Source organism: Schistocerca serialis, chromosome 4 (assembly GCF_023864345.2).
Source record: "Schistocerca serialis cubense isolate TAMUIC-IGC-003099 chromosome 4, iqSchSeri2.2, whole genome shotgun sequence".
In the NCBI taxonomy this organism is placed as follows: Eukaryota; Metazoa; Arthropoda; class Insecta; order Orthoptera; family Acrididae; genus Schistocerca; species Schistocerca serialis.
In genome coordinates this window covers 452,562,493-452,580,129 of record NC_064641.1, presented here as the reverse complement: position 1 = coordinate 452,580,129, position 17,637 = coordinate 452,562,493, and the positions used below count along the sequence as shown (strand labels likewise).

The 17,637-nt window shown below is 38.1% G+C and overlaps 1 protein-coding gene across 2 annotated transcripts in view; it reads right to left on the bottom strand.

The window, feature by feature from the left end:
- LOC126475093 (probable phosphorylase b kinase regulatory subunit alpha) overlaps nucleotides 1-17,637 on the bottom strand; it is a 263,393-nt gene that overhangs the window by 55,842 nt on the left and 189,914 nt on the right. For both annotated transcript variants that reach the window (XM_050102666.1, XM_050102667.1), the window contains exons 18-19: nucleotides 15,707-15,829; nucleotides 4,528-4,617 (exon numbers count right to left, since the gene is read on the bottom strand). In XM_050102666.1, coding sequence (XP_049958623.1) covers nucleotides 4,528-4,617; nucleotides 15,707-15,829 — 213 coding nt within the window. The remainder of the gene's footprint in view (nucleotides 1-4,527; nucleotides 4,618-15,706; nucleotides 15,830-17,637) is intronic.

Sequence of the window (17,637 nt, the reverse complement as noted above, 5' to 3'; positions counted from 1 at the left end):
ACTCCTTTCCCAACCACTGCTTCCCTTTCATGCCCCTCGACTCTTATAACTGCCATCTGGTTTCTGTACAAATTGTAAATAGTCTTTCGCTCCCTGTATTTTACCCCTGTCACCTTCAGAATTTGAAAGAGAGTATTCCAGTCAACATTGTCAAAAGCTTTTTCTAAGTCTACAAATGCTAGAAACGTAGGTTTGCCTTTTCTTAAACTTTCTTCTAAGATAAGTCGTAAGGTTAGTATTACCTCACGTGTTCCAACATTTCTACGGAATCCAAACTGATCTTCCCCGAGGTCGGCTTCTACCAGTTTTTCCATTCGTCTGTAAAGAATTCATGTTAGTATTTTGCAGCTGTGACTTATTAAACTGATAGTTCGATAATTTTCACATCTGTCAACACCTGCTTTCTTTGGGATTGGAATTATTATATTCTTCTTCAAGTCTGTGGGTATTTCGCCTGTCTCATACATCTTGCTCACCAGATGGTAGAGTTTTGTCATGACTGGCTCTCCCAAGGCTATCAGTAGTTCTAATGGAATGTTGTCTACTCCCGGGGCCTTGTTTCGACTCAGGTCTTTCAGTGCTCTGTCAAACTCTTCACGCAGTATCTTATCTCCCATTTCATCTTCATCTACATCCTCTTCCATTTCCATAATATTGTCCTCAAGTACATCGCCCTTGTATAAACCTTCTATATACTCCTTCCACCTTTCTGCCTTCCCTTCTTTGCTTAGAACTGGGTTGCCATCTGAGCTCTTGATATTCATACAAGTGGTTCTCTTCTCTCCAAAGGTCTCTTTAATTTTCCTGTAGGCAGTATCTATCTTACCCCTAGTGAGATAGGCCTCTACATCCTTACATTTGTCCTCTAGCCATCCCTGCTTAGCCATTTTGCACTTCCTGTCGATCTCATTTTTGAGACGTTTGTATTCCTTTTTGCCTGCTTCATTTACTGCATTTTTATATTTTCTCCTTTCATCAATTAAATTCAATATTTCTTCTGTTACCCAAGGATTTCTATTAGCCCTCGTCTTTTTACCTACTTGATCCTCTGCTGCCTTCACTACTTCATCCCTCAGAGCTAACCATTCTTCTTCTACTGTATTTCTTTCCCCCATTCCTGTCAATTGTTCCCTTATGCTCTCCCTGAAACACTGTACAACCTCTGGTTCTTTCAGTTTATCCAGGTCCCATCTCCTTAAATTCCCGCCTTTTTGCAGTTTATTCAGTTTCAATCTGCAGTTCATAACCAATAGATTGTGGTCAGAATCCACATCTGCCCCTGGAAATGTCTTACAATTTAAAACCTGGTTCCTAAATCTCTGTCTTAGCATTATTTAATCTATCTGATACCTTTTAGTATCTCCAGGATTCTTCCAGGTATACAACCTTCTTTCATGATTCTTGAACCAAGTGTTAGCTATGATTAAGTTATGCTCTGTGCAAAATTCTACAAGGCGGCTTCCTCTTTCATTTCTTCCCCCCAATCCGTATTCACCTACTATGTTTCCTTCTCTCCTTTTTCCTACTGACGAATTCCAGTCACCCATGACTATTAAATTTTCGTCTCCCTTCACTACCTGAATAATTTCTTTTATCTCGTCATACATTTCATCAATTTCTTCATCATCTGCAGAGCTAGTTGGCATATAAACTTGTACTACTGTAGTAGGCATGGGCTTTGGTCTATCTTGGCCACAATAATGCGTTCACTATGCTGTTTGTAGTAGCTAACCCGCACACCTATTTTTTTATTCATTATTAAACGTACTCCTGCATTACCCCTATTTGATTTTGTATTTATAACCCTGTAATCACCTGACCAAAAGTCTTGTTCCTCCTGCCATCGAACTTCACTAATTCCCACTATATCTACCTTTAACCTATCCATTTCCCTTTTTAAATTTTCTAACCTACCTGCCCGATTAAGGGATCTGACATTGCACGCTCCGATCCGTAGAATGCCAGTTTTCTTTCTCCTGATAACGACATCCTCTTGAGTAGTCCCCGCCCGGAGATCCGAATGGGGGCCAGTATTATGTTTTCCTTTTCGGTGTTTTTGCTATACTTCTGTTACTTTTACTTCAATTCTTGAGGTATAAATTCTACCATTTGTTATTTTCGAGCTATTGTATAGCTAGTATGACTTACGTGTAGTATAGTCATTGGTTCCAAGGTTTTGTCATTTTTGCGTTTTATTTTTCTGAGTGTACAGTGATGTTTGTAACGATTTTCATGTTTAGAAATGTTTTCTTTACCACTTTGGACAATAATGTTCTTTGAAATGGGTTAATAAATTGGTCCTATATAGGTGAATTCTTTTGTCAGTTCCAAGGTATGCAAGTTCTGCATTTTTACAATGTGTTTTTGCAGTGGTTCCTTTCAGTATTTCCATTACTGCTTCCCTCTTTGTCCTTCCGTGACAAATAAACAATTTATTAATTGCAGTAGTACAGAAAGTAACAGCAAAATAGAAATCCTACAACATACTATGGTACATAATTACTGCAAAGACGTTGATAAATAATGATTTGTGGAATTGCTAACTACAACTGACCTGTACTGATATATTATTTATAATGGAAAGCATGGAACTGACAACTGGAATTTAGGTATACAGGTCAATTCCAGTTACTAATTACAGCCATTCGATGGTTCTGCCTCAAATGTAATAAGATTTTTCCATTTGCGATTGCTCTCTGAATTATTGCGAAACAGCTACAAACATTGGAATCGGTAAATCGCTCACTAAAATTCACCTCCTATGTAGGAGGTCAATTCCAGTTACCAATTCTACCTATTCGATAGTTCATTAATTACATCGTTTTTCCAGGTCACTTTCTAAATACAATACCATTTCTGCACTTATAGCTGCTTTGAACTTCTGCAAAAAAGTTAGCAATATTTGAAATGGTAACTAGAATTAAACTCATATATAGATCAATTCTAGTTATCAATTGCAATATTTGTTCCTTTATATGCATTTTCTTTACTTGTGTACCTGCTTTCTTAAGTGTGTTGGTTTCTCCATACTTCATGTTAGAAATTCGTATTTGTTATCATTCACTTTATTTTTCCATTGTTCTGTTGTAATTTACTTTCTCCCCATTCAAAACCCCTACTATACTGCACCTCTCCCTTTTGAATGAATAATTAATATTAAAATTAATGCAATTTTATAATAGTACAACTTCACCATGTGCGATATGGTAATGCTGTTTAATGGTCCTCTATGCCACCCTACTCTCATAAATTATGATAATAATTCTAATCACACATAAATTTTTCCCCCTTTGTTCTTATTTATTTTGTTTATCTTCAAGTCACTTATATGTAATTCATGTGTAAATAATAAGCGCATTAAATCTGAGTAATTTTATCGCATGCTACATTCGTTTGGTTATGCGTATGATCCGTTCCTATCATACAAGGGCAGTGATTGTGATTGGGAAGGGGGGGGGGGGCGCTATGGGGCCTATTGCACCCCCCACCCCCCCCCCCCCCCCCCCCCGCCAATGGAGTATCATATTACACTGGATAAAATGACTTCAGAAATCAGCGAATATATGGCTTCAACAGATTCAATCATGTTTTTTATAATTATGTGGCAATATAGGTTGCAATATATTTCAAACACATTCTAACAAAAGAATAAGAGCGGCAAATAGTTTACTAGCTAAACCAATAAATATAATTTAACTTAAAATGGGCTTCTTATTATTTATTAATATATTAAAAAAAGATGCTGTGACTTACCAAACGGGAAAGCGCTGGTAGATAGACACAATAAAAAAAACATAAACACACACACAAATATCAAGTTTTCGCAACCTACGGTTGCTTCATCAGGAAAGAGGGAAGGAGAGGGAAAGGCAAAAGGATGTGGGTTTTAAGGGAGAGGGTAAGGAGACATTCCAATCCCGGGAGCGCTTTCCCTTGTGTAATGTTTCTTTCTATTGTACTCTTATTATTTATTAATATACAATGGATGTTTATTAATGTACGAGTGCCACTTACAATAATCAAGAAAGCTAAATATGCCGGATATGCCTACTTAGACTCAAATTGCTGACCCCAGACAAAAACTTGGAAATCACCGGACATCTGGGTCTAATTGTGTTATTTTCCCAGGCACACATATTCTGTAGACCCGTTTTTACCCCGAACTCCAAAACAGTTACCATAAACTACTTTAAGCAACACCAAATTTTAACAAATTTGTCAGTGGAGGACCCAATCTCTCAATATTCCATCCCCCCCCCCCCCCCCCCTTGCCCGACTTCTAGATTCGCTCCTGCTTTCATAGACTTCCTCTATGCAGCATCTTTGTCTTAAGAATGATGTCATAGGTCAAAGCCGACAAGTGAAATCAGACACTAGAATTTATCCAAGTTTTTCTTAAGTAGTTTTTTTATTACATATGTAGCTCAAGAATTGCACCTAGCTTGACATCAAAAAATTTAATTGCATATAATTTAAGGATTTTGCAATAAGTTTTACATAAAAAATATTAAAAAGGTTTCATCTTACCTGTATTATAAGCCCAACACGTAATCTCAACATTTCTAAAAACAGCTGAGGCTCTGTCCTTATGAACATGGCTAAGTAGACCAAAAGTTCCTAGGGTGAAGAGAAATCCTGTAGTTAGTATTAAGTTATAAAAGAAACACAAACAAGGAAAGACATGTTTGTTTAACTACATTACTCTGACGATTTCTTTTTTATTGGGTTCATAATATATACAAGGGTCACTCCAAAAGAAATGCACACTATTTTTGTAAAACTACAGTTTTCATTCTGCATGCGTGAAAGTTTTACAGTGTGTAGATACATCCTTCCTGCTTGTTTTCAAGCTTAGTTCAACCTGTTCCTGTGAGTGGCGCCGTCACAGCATGTCTTCAAGATGACTGCTACACTTGATGTTCGTCAGAAGCAACGTGCTGTCATAGAATTCCTGTGCTGTGAAAACGAGACAGTGGGAAACATCCACAAGAGGTTGAAAAAGGTGTATGGAGATGCTGCTGTCAATCGCAGTACAGTTAGTCAATGGGCAAGCAGGTTACGTGATGAAAGCGGGAACGGCAATATTGAGGATTGTCCTCGCAGCGACAGGCTTCATACTGCACACACTCAAGACAATGTGCACAGAGTTAATGAATTGGTGACTGCTGACAGACATATCACACTGAACAAATTGTCATGCTAAGCTGGGATAGAGGAAGGAAGTGTTTGCAGAATACTGAAAGTGTTGGCGTTAAAAAAGGTTTGTGCCAGGTGGATTCCCAGGATGCCGACAGTGGCTCACAAAGAAACAAGAAAAACGGTATGCAGCGAACTTCTGGAACAGTATGAGAATGGTGGAGATGAATTTCTTGGAAGAAATGTGACAGGTGATGAAACATGGCTCCATCATTTTTCACCAGAGACAAAGAGGCAATCAATGGAGTGACATCATGCAAATTCACCCAAGGAAAAAAAAAAAAATAATAATAATAATTCAAAACGACACCTTCTGCTGGAAAAGTTATGGCTATGGTGTTGTCGATTCTGAAGGACTCTTGCTTGTGGACATCATGCCTAGTGGAACCACCATAAATTCTGATGCATACATGATGGCACTGAATAAACTTCAAGCTCGACTGAGTTGTGTTCGAACAAATCGGCAAAAGCAGGATGTTTGACTGTTGCATGACAATGCACGGCCACATGTCAGTCAAACCATGGAAGCGATCACAAAACTCGGATGGACAACACAAACACCCGCCTTACAGTCCTGACCTGGCTCCATGTGACTATCATCTCTTTGGGAAACTGAAAGACTCCCTTCGTGGAACAAGGTTTGAAGATTATGACTCCCCTGTGCACGCTGCCAAACAATGGCTCCAACAGGTTGGTCCAGAATTTTACAGTGCGGGTATACAGGTGCTGGTTCCAAGATGGCGTAAAGCAATTGAGAGGGATGGAAATTATTCGAGAAATGAAAATATTGTTCCTAAAGGGTGTATCCACACACTGTAAAACTTTCAAACATGTAGAATAAAAGATGTCATAGTTACATTATTACAAAGAGAAGTTTTAGATATTACAATTATTTTGTAACAGCAAATGAAATGACTTTACAAAATAATACAAATAAAAGAGTGGTACTATATATGAGAATCCAGGTTTGCTCAGTGGGTCTCAATTCTATATCTTCTTTGATTATTTGCCAAGTAACAGCATTATTCATCAGTTACAGAAGATTTCATATGCACTAATGCAGGTCATTGATTCGTGCAATAGTTTGAAGAAACTGGAGTGGTTGACCTCAACAATTGGAATACATGGGTCGTACATTGAAGTTTGTGTAATCAAGAAGAGAAGAGTTAACACTTTTATAAAATGATATCAACTAAAATGTGTATTATTTAACAGCTCCAATAATTAGCCTAGAAATTTCTTTAACATGTACAGAAAAATGGGACTTACACATTGCTTTCACTGAATCAGAAAACACAAGTGTTCACAGGACATATTAAGAAGTTCAAAATGGATACACACACATCTCTAATTTCCTTTTCAGATCACCGTCTTCAGCAACAGAAAGTTGTACAACTTCCTACTGAAAAGTTACTTTATCTGATATCTTTTTAAAGTATTGTTTGCAGGACAGTGAAGTCAATTAAGTGTGAAGAACATAAGATTCAAACAGAGGAATGTTTGAAAACATTACTTCACTTCACACAGGCATTTCAATACTGTGACACTATTTCTGAACTACAGCAATACATAATTTGCAAGTGTTCTCTTAATAAAGTATGCTTAAAAGCAACTTTTCCTCAGTACAAAAGGACTTCAGAAATCAAGCACTGAGTGGGGACTCCATTAATAACTTTCTAAAGTAACAATGTAGGAAAGAAATGTATCAAATGTTTCCATTTTCTCGTTTAGAATTGGCAACGCAATTGATGAGGGTTATGTTTTTGTTACTGTCTACTGTACAGAAACTAAGAGATATGAATGTGTTCTGAGATGATTCAACTGAAAAGAGCAACATGCTTTTATAAATGAAGAAGTTTGCACACTGGAAAGCAAGCATTAAGTGCAAACAGAGGGGATCTAAACACTGACCACTGATGAAAGTCATCAGTTAAAGGATGATTGATTTGATCTAGCTGCACAGTTTTACTGCAGTCAGAATGTCACACACAATGAGAAAAAGCTTGGTGCACTCAATGGATAGTAAACATGAAGAACAGTTGTCAGTAACATCTGTATGATGGCAAACTCCTTTTGCTTTATAATTCTGGTTAATATGCAATACGTGTTTCCAGATTCAGGCTAGAATTTGGGCTCTTGCAATTTCCATGAATAAAGCCCTCCAAGGTACACAAGATCTTTCGTGTAGTTGAGGAATTGTCAAATACACTGCCCATATAGAATCAGAAAACTAGCTATAAATGTGATGAGTCATGGCTTCAATGTAACAGATGCCTTCTGCCTGCTGCTCTTGCCGAGCGATGTCACCACCTTACAAGCGACAAAATATTAACTCGTTATTATACCTTAAATTCCACCTCTGCAATACAACAAATGGAACAGAACTTTGTGGAACAATTTGATATGTTAGTATCCAGCAACTGTGTTAATTTCAGCTTTTGTATATATTGAATTTTTAGAGATACATAAAATCATCAAACCTGCAATACAGAAGTTCCATGAGTCGGTTATTTCACAATAACTTCCTATTCAGTAACAAGGGAAAACAGTTTCCTCTTAAATACTTCATTTTTTCGTATTTTCATTGACATTATGTTTTATGTAATATTATACCAATTTTATTTGTTTCTTACTTGGGTGAATGAAGGAATCTACATCTACATCCATACTCCGCAAGCCACCTGACGGTGTGTGGCGGAGGGTACCTTGAGTACCTCTATCGGTTCTCCCTTCTATTCCAGACTTGTATTGTTCGTGGAAAGAAGGATTGTCGGTATGCTTGTGTGTGGGCTCTAATCTCTCTGGTTTTATCCTCATGGTCTCTTCGCGAGATATACGTAGGAGGGAGCAATATACTGCTTCACTCTTCGGTGAAGGTATGTTCTCGAAACTTTAACAAAAGCCCGTACCGAGCTACTGAACATCTCTCCTGCAGAGTCTTCCACTGGAGTTTATCTATCATCTCCGTAACGCTTTCGTGATTACTAAATGATCCTGTAACGAAGCGCGCTGCTCTCCGTTGGATCTTCTCTATCTCTTCTATCAACCCTATCTGGTACGGATCCCTCACTGCTGAGCAGTATTCAAGCAGTGGGCAAACAAGCGTACTGTAACCTACTTCCTTTGTTTTCGGACTGCATTTCCTTAGGATTCTTCCAATGAATCTCAGTCTGGCATCTGCTTTACCGACGATCAACTTTATATGAGCATTCCATTTTAAAACACTCCTAATGCGTACTCCCAGATAATTTATGGAATTAACTGCTTCCAGTTGCTGACCTGCTATTTTGTAGCTAAATGATAAGGATCTATCTTTCTATGTATTCGCAGCACATTACACTTGTCTACATTGAGATTAAATTGCCATTCCCTGCACCATGCGTCAATTTGCTACAGATCCTCCTGCATTTCAGTACAATTTTCCATCGTTACAACCTCTCGATACACCACAGCATCATCTCCAAAAAGCATCAGTGAACTTCCGATGTCACCCATAAGGTCATTTATGTATATTGTGAATAACAACAGTCCTATGACACTCCCCTGCGGCACACCTGAAATCACTCTTATTTCGTAAGACTTCTCTCCATTGAGAAAGACATGCTGTGTTCTGTTATCTAGGAACTCTTCAATCCAATCACACAATTGGTACGATAGACCATATGCCCTTACTTTGTTCATTAAACGACTGTGGGGAACTGTATCGAACGCCTTGCGGAAGTCAAGAAACACGGCATCTACCTGTGAACCCGTATCTATGGCCCTCTGAGTCTCGTGGACGAATAGCGCGAGCTGGGTTTCACACGACCATCTTTTCGAAACCCATGCTGATTCCTACAAGAGTAGATTTCTAGTCTCCAGAAAAGTAGTTATACTCGAACATAATACGTGTTCCAAAATTCTACAACTGATCGACGTTAGAGATATAGGTCTACAGTTCTGCACATCTGTTCGACGTCCCTTCTTGAAAACGGGGATGACCTGTGCCCTTTTCCAATCTTTGGAACGCTATGCTCTTCTAGAGACCTACGGTACACCGCTGCAAGAAGGGGGCAAGTTCCTTCGAGTACTCTGTGTAAAATTGAACTGGTATCCCATCAGGTCCAGCGGCCTTTCCTCTTTTGAGTGATTTTAATTGTTTCTCTATCCCTCTGTCGTCTATTTCGATATCTACCATTTTGTCATCTGTGCGACAATCTAGAGAAGGAACTACAGTGCAGTCTTCCACTGTGAAACAGCTTTGGAAAAAGACATTTAGTATTTCGGCCTTTAGTCTGTCATCCTCTGTTTCAGTACCATTTTGGTCACAGAGTGTCTGGACATTTTGTTTTGATCCACGTACCGCTTTGAAATAAGACCAAAATTTCTTAGCATTTTCTGCCAAGTCAGTACATAGAACTTTACTTTTGAATTCATTGAACGCCTCTCGCACTACATTTCGCTTCCCGTAATTTTTGTTTGTCTGCAAGGCTTTGGCTATGTTTATGTTTGCTGTGAAGTTCCCTTTGCTTCCGCAGCAGTTTTCTAACTCGGTTGTTGTACCACGGTGGCTCTTTTCCATCTCTTACGATCTTGCTTGGCACATACTCATCTAACGCATATTGTATGATGGTTTTGAACTTTGTCCACTGATCCTCAACACTATCTGTACTTGAGACAAAACTTTAGTGTTGAGCCGTCAGGTACTCTGTAATCTGCTTTTTGTCACTTTTGCTAAACAGAAAAATCTTTCTACCTTTTTTAATATTTCTATTTACGGCTGAAATTATCGATGCAGTAACCGCTTCTTGATCGCTGATTCCCTGTTCTGCGTTAACTGCTTCAAATAGTTCGGCTGTGTTTGTCACCAGAAGGTCTAATATGTTTTCGCCACGAGTCGGTTCTCTGTTTAACTGCTCAAGGTAGTTTTCAGATAAAGTACTTAAAAAAATTTTTCGCCACGAGTCGGTTCTCTGTTTAACTGCTCAAGGTAGTTTTCAGATAAAGTACTTCAAAAAATTTCACTGGATTCTTTGTCCCTGCCACCCGTTATGAACGTTTGAGTCTCCCAGTCTATATCCGGCAAATTAAAATCTCCACCCAGAACTATAACATGGTGGGGAAATCTACTCGAAATATTTTCCAAATTATCCTTCAGGTGCTCAGCCACAATAGCTGCTGAGCCAGGGGGCCTATAGAGACATCCAATTACCATGTCTGAGCCTGCTTTAACCGTGACCTTCACCCAAATCTGAGAGTTAAAAGACTGTGGCATAATGGAAAGTGTTACATAATCAGCATAAATGATGAATGTGCAAACTGCAGATTATGGAGTAAGTAGCGTATGACATAATATTTGTAGCTGTAAGTAACAGTGTGTAAAAGCTTGGGAACATGGATTTGTACCGTGTGAATGCGTCACATATGTTGGGGAAATCTGTCTATTGTAAGTTGGCAGTTTATGCTGTTGGTAAAACAAGAACTGTACTTCAATAATTTAGACATGTAAAGAGGGCATTAATGTGACTTTGTTTACCTCAAACTCAACATTAATAAATTGGTCTAAAGTGGCTGGTTCAGAACATAAAATATGAGATTACATAAAATATGGGATATACAGATCAAATCTGAAACCTAGTTGGCTACATTTGAATGCACACAATCAGAAGATAGCAATTTCATGCAAGCACTAAAGCAACTGGCAGTCTGATGGACTCAGTCAGATGTGACTGCAATGAGCTATGTAAAAACATTTTAATAATGAACAAATCTGAAAGTTAAAAGACTGTGGCATAATGGAAAGTGTTACATAATCAGCATAAATGATGAATGTGCAAACTGCAGATTTTCTGTGTGAACTGTGACTTCCATTTGAATAATTTTGCAATTTTAACCAAGAACTGTCAAGTTGCAGACAGGCACAATGAAAAGATTGTTTCATATTGAGCTTTTGTCCAAAGCATTGCTCAGAAGTGTGAAAGTTGTTTCACAAGCATGATTGTGTGTGTGTGTGTGTGTGTGTGTGTGTGTTTTCTTTTCTAAAGAAGGCTTTGGCTGAAATGTCAATGTGTAACATGCTTTTTATTGTGTCTTCTGCAAATCAACATGTCATCTTTATGGTGAGTAGCAATCTATCCTTTTCATAATATTGTTGATGTTCCAAACTGGGCTTTCCATTGTTTGATTCTAACCAAGAGTTCAAAGCAAAAATCTGAAGAACACTGAGTGAGAATTCAATATGCAGACAATCCATGTGTATTTTAGGTATCATTTCAGGGTGAAAAACCATGAACTGATTGCTATGGGTAACTGTGGTGTACACTGAAAGTCGCTTTCCAAATTATATTTAACACAGACTGCGTGACATAGTTTGTATTAGAAAGTGACAATATATTCGACTTTTCATTCAACTTCTTTCACTCATTTGGTAGTTAGCAAGACCTGTAATTTGAACTATTTTGTCTGTCAACATGTGCAGAGCCATGCAAAGAAACATTGCTTGTAGCTTCAGGGGAGGTATGGCTGCAGAAGAGGACTTCATCGAAAAGTGTATGAAAACTCTTGTGTAGGCAGTACACTGCAGCACTGCATACTGTCTCCCATTACAGATTGTCGAGCATTTCTGTGATATTATCTCACTAACCAAACGAACCTTTTTTAAGAATTACACAGTTCTTTAAATTGTCTCTTTTTTTTTTTATTAATCTGATCTTGTAATGGAACCTATTTACAAATAATACTAAATAATTATTTCAATGAGGGCTCCATAGGAGACCTTTGTGAATTTTAACACTAAAAGAATTTTGTACTCAAACAAATGTAATGCATAATTACCAGCTATGAAGAAAAGCTAATCCAATGGTAATAGAGAGTTTCTCAAACTTGATTAAGGAACAAAAGTGGCTGGATGTTTATAGTGCCGATAACACAGATGACAAATATAATACTTTCCTTAATTCATTTCTCATGCTCTTTGAAAGTTGCTTTCCATTAGAATGCTCTAAATAGGGTACTAGCAGTAAAAGGCAGCCTCGGTGGCTGACTAGTGGTAGAACAAATTGGGAATTATATTAAAATGTAAGAAGTAGTCACAATCAAACTATAGTAGCCCATTACAAACAGTTCTGTAAAGGTGCTTAAAAAGTTATTAGGAAGGCCAAGAGTATGTGGTATGTAAATAGAACAGCTAGTACTGTGTTGCACATACTAGCTCTGAAGTCAGCCATATTTGTAATTTTTCCTTTAGGAATGGTCAGTTTCCTGAATGATTGAAGTACCCGGTGGTAAAGCTGCTTTATAAAAGGGGATAAAGGAATAATGTAGATAATTTTAGATCCATTTATATGCCATCAGTGTTTGCTAAAGTTATTGAAACAGCTGGTTATGTAAGGATAATTGATCACTTTATTTCACATAATATGCTATATAATGCAGTTTGGTTTCAGAAGTGGTTTAACAACTGAAAATGTTATATTCAGCAACCTTCAGCAATTGGTTAGAAAACCAACTCAAGATGGGAACATATTACATATCTTGGTGACAAACAGACCTGACCTTGTTGAGGAAGTTAATCTAGAAGACGGTATTAGCGACCATAATATTGTGGTCGCTTATATGTCAGTGGAAGCTGGTGGGGGGTGGGGGCGGGGGGGTAATAATAATAATAATAATAATAATAATAATAAATCAGCATAGAGTTTTCTTGTTAGGCAAAGCACATAATGTCATTTATGAATATCTTCACTCCACGCATTCACCCTGGGACACAAAGATATTGAGCATCTTTAGTTGGAATTTAAAGGTATTGTCCACCACGTGCTAGAGAAATATGTGCCTAGCAAAAAGACAGGGGAGGAATAGGATTCACTTTGGTTCAACAAACATATTAGGAAGCTGCTGAGAAAGCAGAGAATTTTGCACAGTCGTTTTAAACGTAGTCACTGCCTTGCTGGCGAACAGAAATTATGCGAAATGAAAGCAGCTGTCAAAAGGTCAATGAGAGATTCTTTTAATGAAATTGAAAGCAAGATTTTATCTGCAGATTCTAAAAATAGCCCCAAAAAATTTTTTTGTACGTAAAATCTATGAACGCTACAAATAATTCAATACCTTCTCTTGCTGACAGTATGGGTAATGTAATGACAATGATAAACAGAAGCCCGAAATTCTAAACCTAGCTTTCAAAACCTCGTTTATGGTAGAGGACTGCAGCACCATTCCCCCTTTCAATTATCGAATAAACGATGCAAGGTTGGCTGACATGGTGTTTAGTGTATCTGGGATTGTAAAACAGTTAAGTTCCTTAGATGCCAGGAAAGCACCTGGCCCAGACGGTATCCCGTAAGATTTTATGTTGACTACGCTACAAATATAGCACCATTCTTATCCATCATCTATCAGAGATCACTGGAACAGCACAAAGTTCCACGGGACTGGAAGAAGGCCCAGGTATTAGCAATCTATAAAAAAGGTAGAAAATCGGATGCACTTGATTATCGGCCAATTTCACTGACATCAATTTGTTGTAGAATCATGGAACATATTTTGTGTTCAGACATAATGACCTTTCTAGACTCTGAGAAGCTCACCTGCAGAAACCAGCACGGTTTTAGGAAACAGCGGTCATGCGAGACACAGCTGGCCCTCTTTGTGCAGAATTTACAACAGGCTCTAGATACTGGCTCCAAGGTTGATGCCATATTTCTCGACTTTCAGAAGGTTTTCGACTCAATTCCACACTGTCGCTTGCTGCAAAAAGTGCGCGCTTACGGTCTATCTGATGACATATGTGGTTGGATAGAAAGTTTTCTAACAGACAGTGAGCAGTGTGTCATCCTGAACGGGGTGACTTCAACAGAAACAAGTGTAACATCAGGTGAGCTCCAGGGCAGTGTAATAAGTCCGCTGCTTTTTACGATTTACATAAATGATCTGGTTGATAGTATTGACAGCAGCATTAGACTGTTTGCCAATGATGCAGTAGTCTACAGGAAAGTAGTATCACACAAAAGTTGTGAACAAATCAATGAGGATTTGCAGAAATTAAATGTGTGGTGTAATGACTGGCAGTTATCTCCCAATATTAGCAAGTGTAACCTACTGTGTATACCAAAGCAAAAATCCCCATTAATGTACAAAATAAATGCCCAGTCTTTGGAAGCGGTAACATCCGCCAAGTAGCTGGGTGTGACTATTCCAAATGATCTTAAATGGAATGACCAGATTACACAAGTAACAGGTAAGGCAAACTCTAGATTGTGGTTTATTGATAGAATCCTGAAGCGATGCATTCCGTCAACAAAGGAAATTTCTTACAATACTTTAGATCGTCCAGTCTTGGAGTATTGTTCATCGGTATGGGACCCTTACCAGTTGGGTCTGATTCAAGTGATTGAGAGGGTCCAAAGAAGGGCGGCAAGGTTCATGAGTGGTACTTTTAGCCATCGTGATAGTGTTACAAATCTCATAGAACTTTTGAAGTGGGACACACTTGCAGATAGACGATGTGCTAAACGGAAGGGGCTGCTCACTAAATTCCAAAATCCGATCTTCGCCGAGGATGTAGAGCATATATTATTACCACCAACATTCAAATCGTGCAATGATCACCATTCAAAGATAAGGGAAATTAGAGCTCATACCAAGGCATTCAGACAGCGGTTTATTCCCCTCGCACAATCCAAGAGTGGAGCAGAGGAGGGGAAATATGACTTTGGCGTGAATAGTGCCCTCCGCCTCACACCGCTTGATGGCTAGTGGAGTATATATATGTAGATGTAGATTAAGGATCTTGTTCAAAGACTTAATGCTGCCATTTTTAATATTAAAACAGTAACTGAAGTAAGTGATGGCTTGATATAAAAAGTAGTCTACTTTGCTTACTTTCACTCAGTTAGGATGTATGGTATTATATTTTGGGGTAACTCCTCTCATTCTCAAAGCATATTTTTGGCTCAGGACTGGGGGGTTCTGGCAATAGGTGGTGTAAGTTTGCAAACCTCTTGTTGACCCCTGTTCATTAGGCTGGATATTCTGACATTGGCCTCTCAATACATATATTCTTTACTGTTATTTGTTGTTGACAATATCAGCTTATGCCCAAGAATTAGCAGCTTTCACTCAGTTAATATTAGGCAGAAATCCAGTCTGCATTTGGATCACACGTCCTTGACTCTTGTGGAGAAAAGTGTGCAGTATTCTGCTGCATTAGCTGTAATCCATGCACTTTCAAGTCTAAACTGAAGAGTTTTCTAATGGGTCACTCCCCCTATTCTGTTGACCAGTTCCTTGAAAAATTACGCTGGTTCCTGTGTTAAATTATTTACTGTGTTTACATAAACTTATAGGTTGAAGTCTTTTTTAAGATTCATAAACATTTTATCGGTTGGTAGGACACATTCTGAGGCATCAAGGGATCACCAATTTAGTACTGGAGTGTGGAGGGTAAAAATCATAGAGGGAGACCAAGAAATGAACACACTAAGCAGATTCAGAAGGATGTAGGGGTCACCTATATAACACTTATGATTACCTGTGTAAGCATTGCTGTACTTTCATCATCACCATAAGCTTGATGAATAACTTGTCTCAGTTCCAACTCAGGAAGTGGTGCCGTTATAGTGTGTTCATTATTTGGTGGCATACCAACTGTGACCTAAAGTGCAAAAAATATTCTTCCATAAGGAATCTAATAGTCATCATTATCAAAATAAACATGTTACAGCTAATGTCGAGCACCATTTACCATGATCTGAAATACGTAGCATACAAAACAATAATGAAAATACATGAAAGTGATATTCACCCAAGAAATGGACAACAGCAAGAGAAGCCTATGTTTGTTACCTTTACCATTTTGTTGACCTTTGAGAACCAAATACTGGAAAGAGATTTCTCAATACAATGTGACTGTTGTCAAACACATAAAAAACTATTTTAAATTGAAGTAGCTGTTTAAGATTTTCACAAGCAGTGTAGGAAACAATGTACATTGTCCATACCAGTATGCTTTCATTCATGTAACACATGACTGTCATGTTTTTCATAACAGATTAACAGGAAATTAATTATACATTTGGAAGAGCAGTGGCATTTTAAAAAACAGTGGCTTCTCTCATTATTTGAAAGAGATTATTTCACAATCTTTTTTCAATGTAATGGAGTGCAGCAGGTACACTTGACAAATAAGCTGCCCACCTTTACTGACAGATCGTTCTTTATATTACAATAATTCAAAGTTACGAGGCAGAAACAATGTACAAAAGTGAAGATAGTCAACAACTCTCCTTCATATATGTTGTTGCCACACAGGTGTATAACAGATAAGGTAATCACTACCATGGCAACAAACAGTCAATGAGTAGTTGTTGACACGGATGGATGAAGAAAAAAGTAAACATGTATGTTAATAAGGATGAGGCAGACGGGCTAAGGATGATATGATGAGGGTGGCAGTAGGGAGGGGTGTGGGAGATGGTAGGGGGAAATGTACAGGACAAGAAGGGAGTAAGATAATGGTGGTAGTAGTAAAATGGTAGATGATTAGTGGTAACCGAACTGAGTGGGCAGAGAGTGTGAGAGGCTTTCGGACAGGGGTGGAAACAAATGAGAGATTAGAATTCGAGGATAAAGATTGGAAACTAGCAGATTTTTAGAGAAAGGTGATTGCAGGAACAGAGAGGAACTGGAGGGTAAGTTTCCACATGCGCAGTTCAGAAGCATTGATGCTTTCTTTCTGTCTCCCAAATACTTTCCTACCAACTCTTTGTGCAACTATACTCTTCCCCCTCCCCCCCATTTTTTACTGGACTACCCCCTCTCTTCCATAATACTCATCTCTCTGAATTGACAACCCACTCATCAACAGTTAGTTTGATAGAACACACTGACATTTAGCTGTACCTACATTTCAATTTTAGGGGTGCAGTTGCCCATTTTCAATTAACTTTTAGTAAAATGTTTTACTGCAACAGGATTTCTGCTGTAATATGAATTTTAATTCATCCCTGAACACTATGGGTTGTCTTTCATAGGAGGATGTACGTGCTTCAATGAATAAATGAATTAATATTACATTAATTGACTGTTCAGTTGGATCCTGGAAGAATATTTTGCAATTATAAATGAAAAATCAAACAACACTGGTGTAATATTCTACAATATTTATTATTTTACAAAGCAGTTTTCAGTTGATACGCCATTGTCAGGTGCAAAGATGAATGTGTGTGGCTGAGAAATTTTTGTGGGAGCAAAAGTTTTAAAATAGTATAACTGTAGAGTATCTTGGTTGGTTTCGAAAGATGATATCTGTTATCACTTGACTGAAATGAGAGGGATTATTTCAGTAAAAATGCCGTGTAAAATATTTAAGTTGGATAAAATGTGTTACAAATTAAATATTGAACTACGTGACACATTACAGCAATTGTTCTGGGAGGAAAAGTGAGTGAACAAAATATAGGA